The sequence below is a fragment of the Lynx rufus genome, unplaced genomic scaffold (assembly GCF_022079265.1).
Source record: "Lynx rufus isolate CCGP_SWC_20201006 ecotype Redwood Valley unplaced genomic scaffold, mLynRuf1.p SCAF_4, whole genome shotgun sequence".
NCBI classification, from domain to species: Eukaryota; Metazoa; Chordata; class Mammalia; order Carnivora; family Felidae; genus Lynx; species Lynx rufus.
The window spans coordinates 18619070-18629997 of NW_025814856.1; the positions used below are offsets into that span (position 1 = coordinate 18619070).

At 56.0% G+C, this 10928-nt stretch overlaps 1 protein-coding gene across 1 annotated transcript; it reads left to right on the forward strand.

Moving 5' to 3' along the window:
* The first annotated feature begins 225 nt into the window (after positions 1–225).
* SLC38A3 (solute carrier family 38 member 3) lies at positions 226–6889 on the forward strand. Its single transcript, XM_047096600.1, has 16 exons — positions 226–305; positions 551–705; positions 796–877; positions 1044–1159; positions 1701–1774; positions 1857–1949; positions 2051–2132; positions 3251–3333; positions 3426–3484; positions 3680–3844; positions 3924–4003; positions 4284–4384; positions 4619–4743; positions 4828–4972; positions 5904–6007; positions 6098–6889. Exons 2-16 carry the CDS (start codon positions 605–607, stop codon positions 6200–6202), a joined length of 1515 nt encoding a protein of 504 aa, XP_046952556.1. The 5' UTR covers positions 226–305; positions 551–604; the 3' UTR covers positions 6203–6889.
* Positions 6890–10928: the final 4039 nt, after the last annotated feature.

Sequence of the window (10928 nt, forward strand, 5' to 3'; positions counted from 1 at the left end):
CCCGCCGGGCGGCTGGGAACAGGGCCCACAGCCCTCACCCTCTCCCAAGGCCTCCAGCCGTCGGGCAGTGCCATTCTAGGTTGGCTAGGAGGCCCCTGGCACACAGGGCCGGCACAGGAAACCGTCTCCCGGTGTTAATGTCAGGGAGGGGGTGTCAATCCAGGGCCCACCACCAGCGCGGGGTCTGGATTCCTGGGACTCAGCATCCTGGGGTCCAGGCACCACTGGACTCTGAACTCAGGTCATCCAGCTGATCCTCACTTCGCAGATGGAGAAACTGAGGTCCCAAGGGCTTGCCTGGACTGGTATGTGAGTGGTGGGGGGAGTGCTACGTACTGGCCAAGGTGTCCCATCAGGATGTCTTGGAGAACTCAGGTATCTGAGCTCTACTCCCCCAAAAGCAGGTCCCGGGGAGGCAGCAGGCACAGCTGCATGTGCACATAAATCCTGAGTGAGCTTCTGGGAGGTGTGATAGGCTGTAGACTCCCCATGGGAGGCTGGGCCATGGGTCCTGGGAGAAGGGATAACCAGAGGGACCATTGCTCTGCAGACCTTTGACTTGTGTTGGTGTGAGAGTCAGTGCTCCGGGTGGCAGACCCTGACCATGGAGGCACCTCTGCAGACGGAAATGGTGGAGCTGGTGCCCAACGGCAAACACTCAGAGGGGCTGCTCCCAGTCACCACCCCCACGGCTGTCAACCAGAGGTGAGCAGAGGGACCCAGTCGTGGTCAGGGCAGGGCAGGGTGCAGAGCAAGGGCCGGAGCTGAGCTGACTGCTCTGGCCTGTGCCTACAGGGTCGAAGGCCCCAGACGGAGCTGTGTTGAGGGCGAGGGCTTCCTACAGAAAAACCCCAGCAAGGAGCCACACTTCACAGACGTGAGCTGGAGGGCACAGTGGGGTGGGGGGCTTGGGAGATTTCACGCAGTAACAAAGAGCTCTGGGGCAGCAACGGGAGGTTAAGGGACAGTGAGGGGGAATGTTGGGATACCCTCCATGCGTCGCTGTCTCTCCCCCCCGCCCCATCTCACTCTGGTGCCTGCAGTTTGTGGGGAAGACTTCATTTGGGATGTCAGTGTTCAACCTCAGCAACGCCATCATGGGCAGTGGCATCCTGGGACTCGCCTATGCCATGGCCAACACAGGCATCGTCCTTTTCCTGTGAGTGCCTTCAGTGAACCCTCTAAAGACAGGAGCTCTAAACAGTCCACCAACCATGACCTCCCAGGACCCAGGCTGTGGGTGGGCTCAACCCAAACCATGGCTAAAAAAACCAGCTATGGCCAGACAAATATCCCTCATTTCCTGGTAAACCCACTGAGATTATGACACAGGCAAGCCTAACAGACCTGAATCTATACTTCTACCACCGTTTACACATGATGAACGAAGCCCCATGGCCAGGCCTTGTGTGGACACACGTGTCCTTACTTGGGACCTCTGCCCTGCAGTCTAAATGGAAAGCATGTTTGTTCCAAGAACTCAAGGAGGTAGTGCTCAGAGGACCCCTTCTAGGTCATGGCTTACCCTGGGTCAAACTGAGCGGTGTTCGCCCCTGCCGGGGCCAGTTGAGCTTGCATCCACACCTGTTGGGGGCTCCAAACACCTGGGTCACAGACCCACACACCCAGGCCTCCCAGAGCTCACCACCCCTGCCAGCCAGTGAAGCCCTCAGTGGCTCCTTTTCACCCATCTTCCCCAGGTTCCTGTTGACAGCCGTCGCCCTGCTCTCCAGCTACTCCATCCACCTGCTACTCAAGTCCTCAGGGATCGTGGGTGAGCCCCCAACCCAGCCTGGAGCAGGGGAGGGCTGGGCTGGGGAGAGCACTCCTGACTATTTTGACTCCTGTCCCCACAGGTATCCGTGCCTATGAGCAGCTAGGCTACCGTGCCTTTGGGACCCCAGGAAAGCTGGCAGCGGCCCTGGCCATCACACTGCAGAATATTGGAGGTGAGCCTGGCAGGCAGACCCAGACAGGTGGTGGGCAGGTGGGCGGGTTGAAGACTGGCTGGTTTGGCTGACCCCAGCACCTGCCTGCCTCTCTCCCCCAGCCATGTCCAGCTACCTGTACATCATCAAGTCCGAGCTGCCCCTTGTCATACAGACCTTCCTGAACCTGGAGGAGCAAACTTCGTGAGCCCCAGGGTGGGGCGGGGCTGGGTGAGGGTAGGAGGGAGGCCTTGGTCTACCCCTCCACATGCACCACTGGCCCTGGGAACCCAGGCTGGGCTAGTGGGAGAGATGAGACAGTGCCTGCAAGTGACTGGTGGAGGGGCAGAGAGCTGCCAACAGAGCTAACATTCAGTCTACACTCCTTTAGCACCTAGGGGAACCCCCTAGGAGGGCCAGATGAGGTGAGAGGTGGGGTGAGGCTGAGGAACCTGGGCCCCACCTGGGCCAGGACACAGCCTATGAGAAAAGGAGAACCTGAGAGCTTCAGGCTTAGCTCTAAGCACCTGCTATTCCTGACCAGGGCTTGGGCTTTAGCGCCTGCCACCCCCTCCCCCCTCCCCGCCTCCCCTCCCCCCCCCCCCCCCCCCCCGCCCAACCAAGAAATTAAGCCTGTGGTGTCCCAGTTGCTCTCATCAGTTTAGCCAGCACTGATGGAATCAACCATGTTTTGTGGGTGGGGACAGAGAAGACAGCCATGCCCTGCCCTTGGCCACACAGCCCAGGCAAGCAGAGGGGGTTTGAAGTTGAGAGCAGCTCTGGGAGGAGGAAAACAGCCAGGATTCTTCCCCCTGGGTCCTGGGTGCCTTTCCCAAGGAGTTGGCCTTTGGGCTTCCCTGGGAAGGAGGGTCTCCTTCCTTATCCTTTGAGTTCTCTGCGCCATTGGTGGTGGGGGGTGCAGGATGGTGCAGGATGCAGATGCCAGGAGGGACCACAAGGGGTACAGGATGTTGGAAAGTCCCTGACACCCCCATGGAAAATGCTCCACCTCCCCAGAGCCAGGGTCTTTCATCCCACCCACCTCCCTGGGCCCCTTGGGGCCACCCCCTGGGGAAGCTGGACCCAGACCTGTGTGTCTTGAGAAAAACAGCAGCAGTGACTATAGCCCTAATGGCTACCAAGCAGGAGCTGAGCTCCTTAGTTCTCCCCTCGCCTAGGCCAGTGCTGAGAGAATGTCCATTTTGCAGACTCCGAGCTATGAACAAGTATTTTTTAGGTGGCCCCGATTAGGTATGGAGGCAGGCGGCCTCACCCAAGGCTGAGTGGACTCTGATGTTGGCTCCCCACTCCTATTCCTGCAGGGACTGGTACATGAATGGGAACTACCTGGTGATCCTTGTTTCTGTCATCGTCATTCTGCCCCTGGCACTGATGCGGCAGCTTGGTGAGTGTGGCAGGGCTGGGGCCTTGGAGGGGAATGTTGGAGAAATGCCTGGGAAGGGACCCCAGTCTCACAGCCCTTCCCCCACGTTGCAGGCTACCTGGGTTACTCCAGCGGCTTCTCTCTCAGCTGCATGGTGTTCTTCCTAATTGCAGTGAGTCACTTTCTGTGCTGGTGGAGTGAGGGGACAAGTCTCTTGGGGGGCTCCTCTGTCGGGGCAGGGGGCAGGTCTTTCTGGGAAGCCTGGGTCAGAAGGCAGCTCCTTCTGTCCTGATCTAGATGTGTTTTCATAGTGACTCCCAGGCAAGCCTTGTCTGGCCCTGATACCCCCATCTTCCCTGCAACTCAGGTCATCTACAAAAAGTTCCATGTGCCCTGCCCTCTGCCCCTCAACCTCGCCAACATCACGGGCAACGTCAGCCTCATGGAGGTCACCAAGGAGGAGGCTCAGCTGCAGGCTGAAACAGAGGCCGCAGCCTTCTGCACCCCGAGTTACTTCACACTCAACTCACAGGTTCCAACAGGCCGGGGCAGGGGCTATGGGCTGGGTGAGAGTGAAGGGCTGCCCTGACGCAGTCACCATGTCTATCTAGACAGCATATACCATCCCCATCATGGCCTTCGCCTTCGTCTGCCATCCCGAGGTGCTGCCCATCTATACGGAGCTCAAGGAGTAGGTGTCTATGGTTGCAAGGGGGGTGGCTGCCTTAAACTGGTTTGGGGAGAAGGAATGTGGTCCTGATAGGGTGGGGGCAGGGCGGGGTGGGGAGTGACAGGAGCCAAGTCACTTTATCAAAGATCTCCATGGCTTCCATGAGGGGCGACTGGGGGCAAGGAGGAGACGTCCTCAGCTGCCAAATGGTGAGGGTGTGGTGCCAGAGAGGCCCCAGGGCATACGGGGATCTCCGGTGTGGCCCAGCTTGGCACCCATCCCCTCCCCTGCTTCCCCAAAGCCCCTCCAAGAGGAAGATGCAGCACATCTCCAACCTGTCCATCGCCGTCATGTATGTCATGTACTTCCTGGCTGCCCTCTTCGGCTACCTCACCTTCTACGGTATGGCTGGACCGTGGGGGCAGAGGCAGAGGCCAGGCTGGGGGGCAAGGGGCTGGCCAGTGGCCATGGCACCCTGCATACTGGAGGTGCTAACTAGGTGCGTGATGCCTAACTGTGCCCTACAGCTGTGGAGGTGAGTCTGTTGCCACTTCCCACAGTGTCAGGGTCAACCCAGGCTCAGAGCCCATCCCCCTCCCTGGGCCACCTGCTGACCATCCTCCCTGCCTGCCGCAGACGGGGTGGAGTCGGAGCTACTGCACACCTACAGCAAGGTGGACCCATTTGACGTGCTGATCCTCTGTGTGCGTGTGGCCGTGCTGACGGCAGTCACACTCACAGTGCCGATCGTTCTGTTTCCGGTGAGCCGGTGGGCAGGTGGACTGACGCAGGGTGGGACTTATGGAGCTGACAGACTGGTGACTCTTCCCACCCCCATCCCCCAGGTGCGCCGTGCCATCCAGCAGATGCTGTTTAAGAACCAGGAGTTCAGCTGGCTGCGGCACATACTCATTGCCATCGGCCTGCTCACTTGTATCAACTTGCTGGTTATCTTCGCTCCCAACATCCTGGGCATCTTCGGGGTCATTGGTGAGGGTCTGGCCCAGCTGTGTATACAGGCAGGGCATTGGCCAGAGAATTTCCTATCTAAATCCTGGCAGATTCCTGAGATCATACCCTACCTTTAGTGACAGCTGCTGGCCATGTGCACAGCTTGGCTTCCTGTCTGAGATTTTTGTCCTGAAGGCTATTCTAATCCCTTCTGAGGGCTCAAAACCAGAGTCTGTTCCCCCTTGCTGAGGGATGGGGTGGAGCCCGGATGCCAGGGACCTCCACAAAGGGTCTCATTGGGTCTTGTCCCCATTTCACATATGAGGAAACTGAAGTCCATAGTGATTAAGGGAGTAGCAGAGCCATACGGCTGGTAAGTGGGGGGCCTTGATTTAGCTCTAGGATCATGGAACTATAGGTTCAGTGCTCTGTCCACTGTCTCATCCCAGTTGGGGCTCTAAAGTAGAAAATCAGACAATTCTGAGACATCTTTGGAGTGGCCCAACTCACAAGACTGACTCCTCAGCCCAGCTCTGCAGGGACCAAAACACAGACCTGGGGACTGATTGTCATGGATAGCATAGACATGACTATAGGTTCTCTGTGGCCAAAATCTGACTCAAAATGATTTAAGCAAAGAGGAAGGTATTGGCTTAAATAATGGAAAAGCCTTCAGGAATAGCTATATCTAGGAGCCCGATATCTTCAAGGCTTTGTCTTTATCTTTTGGCTTACCTTTCCTCTTTGCGAGCTTCATTCACTGACAGATTCTTCTACTGCCAACAGCACTAGCTTTCTATCCAGTTGGACAGAGAATGGGGGGCAGGGGGACTGGTGGGCTCTCCGGAATCAGGCAGAGCTCTCAAGTAGAGTCTCAAGATGAGACTTCCCCAGCAAGGAATCTCTGATCTCACTGAAGGGTTCACCCCTGGACCTTAGCCAATAGCTGGCTATATCTCATTCTTTGCAGGTGCCACATCTGCCCCATGCCTCATCTTCATCTTCCCTGCCATCTTCTACTTTCGCATCATACCCACCGAGAAAGAACCTGCAAAGTCTACCCCCAAAATCTTGGTGCGAGGATCCTGGAGGTTGGTGGGCTGGTGTGGGGCTGAGGGAGCTGCCCTGACCTCACACCTGACTCTTGACTCCCTGACCCCATAGGCCCTTTGTTTCGCTGTGCTTGGCCTCTTGCTGATGACCATGAGCTTGAGCTTCATCATCATTGATTGGGTGTCAGGGACCGGCCGGCATGGAGGAAGCCACTAGGAAGACCCCCGGCCTGTTCTGTCTACTCGTCCAAGTACCCCTGCCCAGAGTCTTCAGCCCCTGCTCCCATCCAGTGGCCAGTCAGCAGGGAGAAGAAAGATGTGGTTAACACTATGGCATTTGTCCCCTGCCTCACGTCTTCTCTGTGGAAGGTTTTTGTTACAGCCAGGACCAAGGCCCTTGGACCACTACCTTGCTGGGCTCCCAGGCTACAGGGGCTTCCAGAGCTGGGAGCAGGGTGGGGCTGTGCCCTTGCTCCCTTCCTGTTGCCTCAGATCCCACTCAGGCCCCTGCCCTCCTTGCACAGATGCAAACACTGAGGTCCAACAGCTGCCTACACAGTCTGTAGGGCACACAGAGTTGGAGCCCAAGCCTGCAGCCATCTCCCCACCTTGCTGCTGGACCTTGGTCTGCACTCTGGGGCCTCATCTCCCTCAATGCACTTGCCTTCCTCCACTTCTGTCCCAGAGGCCCCTTTCAGTCACTTGGACTCAAGCGCTTGGATACTCTCGTCTCCTTCTCCCATCCCCACCACCAGAAGCAGACCACCCCCCATACCTGAAGCCATCAGGTTCTTTTAAATGTGAGGCTGGTGTGGGCACCCCCAGGGACCTGCCCCTTCACCAGTCCTGGGGAGGCTGGGACTCCCCCCACCCCAAGTCTGGGCCATAGCTCACATTCCATTTCTGGGAGAAGAAAGAGGCTGGGGCCCAGAGTGTCTCTGCCCCTGGGAGCCAAAGACCCCAGGGGCTGATCCGGGGTAGGAGTGGAGAAGCTGTCAGCTCCCTTTTATAAATATTATACATAATACCAGCTATGTTGTGTATTCTTGTTCCCCATGGTCCCTGAGCTCCTGGCAAGTGGGTAGAAGTCGGGACATGGATGGAAACGGGAGCCTCTCCTGCCCCCTTCCCTGGGATGAGGGTGGGGATAGGGCCCCTTCCAAACCAGCCAGTGGCATGCTCAGGCCCAGCTCTGGACCTGGGCCAGGCTCAGCACAGACCTGCTTTCTCACGGGGTGAGGTGGGGAGGAATTAATGAGGCCCCAGGAAATGGGACAGAGAGAGGCTCCGGAAGGAGGCAACGTGAGGTGCATCCCCAGTAGCTCCAGGGAGGGTCTGAGCAAGGGGGCAGCTGAGCCCTGCAGAAACCCTGCTGAAGGGCCCCCTGCCCTCCCTGGCTGCCATGTCAATCCTCTGCTAATGCCTTGAGTCTGAGGACAAAAATCCAGGAATTCTGTGAGTTGTCAGGCTGATCTTCTATTAATGGTAAAACCCACTGTGAATAAAGGTGGGTTAATGAGTTCCCGTGTTTGGAGCCCTGAGTTTTGAGTAGGGGGTCCAAGGCAGGGCAGGACTGGCCTAAAGATGCAGGGTAGTCCCAAGTGCCCTGGCCCCGATGAAACTAGGAAGCTGCTCATTTCCTGGGGCAGGCCTCAACCAGCTGGTACCCAGCAAGACGGAGCCGCCTGGGCCTTGGCACCAAACCCTCATTAGGAGAGACCCTGCACTCGGCTAGGCCGCCAGGGAAAGGGCAACAGGAAAAATCCAGTTTGAACTGGCAAGGCAGCTGCCAGCTTGGGAAACCCCTCAAGAAAGAATTTCCTCAAGCTGGTGGCTGGTAGGCCCATGGCTGTGCCAACTGATCAGAGGGGGGCTTCCTGAGTCTAGTTCCCTTCAGCCCCAGGCGCCCTGACTCCAGCCTGGGGACTTACCCAGGAGCCCTGCAGCCCCAGAAAAGAGCCGGACGCTGGCCGAGAGGTGGCTGCAGCCCAGAGTGTCCTGATGTGAGGGGCTGCCCTCTGGGGGTCTCTGGCTTCTTCCTCCTCATCAGGTTAGGTCATAGGCCTGCATGGAGCCTTTGGCTCCTAGAGAGTGGGAGGCAGTGGAGGACAGGGTCCATCCTGCTGAGAGACCTTGGGGGTCTTTTCTCATACTCTGTCCAAAGAAGCCTGCAGGTCAGAGCAGCAGCAAGACTGCCTGGATTCCCTAAAAACCCCAGGCCTGGCTTTAGACCTCTTAGACCAAGAGGATGTGTTGACAGTAGGTCCACCTGCTTCACACACACACACACACACACACGCACGCGCACACACACACACGGGGTGGAGGAAGGACTCTGGCCCCCAAGAGGTCTTCTCTGCCTGCTCAGCAAGGTCTCCTCTAACATGGACCATGAGCAGCATTCTCTAGGGGGGAAGGGGCAGGCAATGTGGCCGCTAGACTATACCAGGTGTCCACATGACTGTTTGAAAATGAGTATCTCTTGTTCCTGGCTGTCAAGGTCCAGTCACTCAGCCTCCATAAGGATGGGTCTGCAGGCCCTTGGTCATAGTCATTTTTGTATGTTTTGAAGAATTTCCTAGGTCTTTTTTTTCCTTCTTTCTTGCTTTTTAAAATTTGCTCTCTTTGGAAATGAACAAGTGAAAGCAGCCAGAAACTCCAGCACAAAGGTCTTCTATATTTATTTTCACTGCTTTTCTTATGACCACTTGTAACAGCAAGACAAGATGATATAGACCAGGAAAAGGGGCCAAAGTCAGCCTTGGTCTCTTCTGACCAGCAGTTTCCCCCTGCCCACACCCTCCTCACCTGTGTGCACATGTGTACATTCACCTATTGATGGAAGAGGAATTCACTCGTTCAACAAACATTTATCAAGATTTCCCATGTGCTAGGCATCCTTCCAGCACCTGTACACACAGCAGTAAACAAAGTGAAGGCCCTTGCCTTCCTTGAGCTTACATTCTAGGTGTGGGACTGAATTCAGACCAGAAACATGAAACATAATTAGTAAGTTACATTATTTGTTAGAAGATGGTCATACCATAGGTACTAAAATGGCAAGGTAGGAGCAATAGAGAACAGGGGGTCTGGAGGTGGGTCAAGGTGGCCTTCACTGAGAAAAATATGCTTTATCAGAGATTTGGAGAGGGAGGAAGTCATGTGGATGCCTGCAGGGAACATTCCAGCCAGAGGGATCAGCTGGTGCAAAGTTCAGAAGCAGAACATACCTGTGAGAGGAGCAACCAGGAAGTCGTTGTGGCTGCTGTTGAGTGAGGCAGTAGAGGGAAGGAGGGACAAGTGGGGGCTTTTGAGGGGGGAAGATGTGGGGCCTTGCCAGCCACCATAAGGGCTTTGGATTTTTCTCTGGGAAAGGTGAGACCCAATGCCAATTCTTGAACAGAGAAGGGGGCAGGATCTGATTCAACAGCAACTCTGGATTATTCCAGCTGCTACATGGAGCTTAGACTCTGGGGTGTGGGATGGGGAGCCAAGGGTGACAATGACACACAGGCTATGGCAATTTCAGACAGACATGTCAGGTAGCTCAGCCCAGGTAGTGGCACAGTTGGGGTGAGATGCTGGACATGTGCTGGAGGTAAAGGCAGCAAAGTTCCCTGATTATTTGGACATGGGGGTGGAGTGGGGCAGAAACAAGTCTAGGGTGACTCCAAGGCTGTCTAGGGTCCAAACTGCCACTGCATCCACTGAAGGAGGCAGTTCTTGGGAGGGAGATCAGTTTTGCCCATGAAAAGTCTTAAAAATCGACTAGATATCAAAGTGGGGATGCCAAGTCGGCCACTGGGTATGTGACTCAAGTTCAGTAGAGTGGCCAGAACTGGACCCAGAGTCTGGGAGGCAAAGCCAGTGGACAGTAGTTAAGGTCAGGGGCCTGGATGAGATGAGGGTGGTGAGTGAAGACCGAAGGGCAGCAGTCAGGATGGAGCCCTGGAACACTCCTATTAGGAGATAGGAGAGCCAAGGTGGAATCAGAGAAAGAGCTAAGCAGGGGAGCCAGGAGGAAACAAAGGGGGAAGAGGGCATGTGGGAGCCAGAGGGGGGTCAAATGATCAAGGAGGTGAGCATGGAGCTTCAGCTGGGTTCGGCAATGTGTGGGTCACGGCTGTTTTGTGGAGGGAAGGGCAAGCCTGACTGGAGTGGGTAGAGGAGGAAGAGGTAGGACTGGTAAAACTATAATGTTTTTGTTTTGTTTTTGAGAGAGAGAGAGAGGGAGAGGGAGAATGAGTGGGGGAGGGGTGGGGAGAGGGGGACAAAGGATCCAAAGCGGATCTCTGCTGACAGGCTGACAGCAGCAAGCCTGATGTGGGGCTCCAACTCATGAACCCTGAGATCATGACCTGAGCTGAAGCTGGGCACTTAGACTGAACCACCCAGGCGCCCCAGGACTGGTAAGATCTGTGTGAAGTGAGGGGAGCAGGACCAACAGAGGCTTTTAGGAAGACTGAGAAGAAGGTACTGAGGAGGAGAGATTGGACCATGGGTGGGAGGTTGGTGAAGGCCAGGGCTCTAGAGATAGTGGGCTAGAAGACAGTAGCTGGAGGTTGGACAGTTGGCATCAGGGTATACAGGGTGGACACTGCCTGGCCTGGCCAAGCCCTGGTAGCCAGGGACATGAAGGAGCACATGGAGGGACCCAGAGGACTCATCCAGATATCTGCCTTGATCTCAGTTTAAAGTCATCCAGCAACTGATTTTCAAACAACTTGGAACAGGAATAATTGACTGGAAGTTACTTAGAAAGTGCAGCCCTGGAAAAAATCTGAAAGAATAAAACTGCTTTCAAAACCACATAAGGCTGTAAACCTGCCCTGCCACGCACAGCAGGACCTGGACAGTATTAGACGGCGACTTGATCCCCCATACCCCCACCCCCAACCCAAGTTCTGCAGAAGGCGGCCTCTGCTGTCCCCTGGTGGCCAATG

Bases quoted from the DNA above. Each gene is read 5' to 3' on its own strand.
- SLC38A3 (XM_047096600.1), top strand. From the start codon at position 605: ATGGAGGCACCTCTGCAGACGGAAATGGTGGAGCTGGTGCCCAACGGC. The intron at 878-1,043 runs GTGAGCTGGAGG...TGGTGCCTGCAG, and splicing joins AGGAGCCACACTTCACAGAC to TTTGTGGGGAAGACTTCATT. The intron at 3,845-3,923 runs GTTCCAACAGGC...ATGTCTATCTAG, and splicing joins ACTTCACACTCAACTCACAG to ACAGCATATACCATCCCCAT.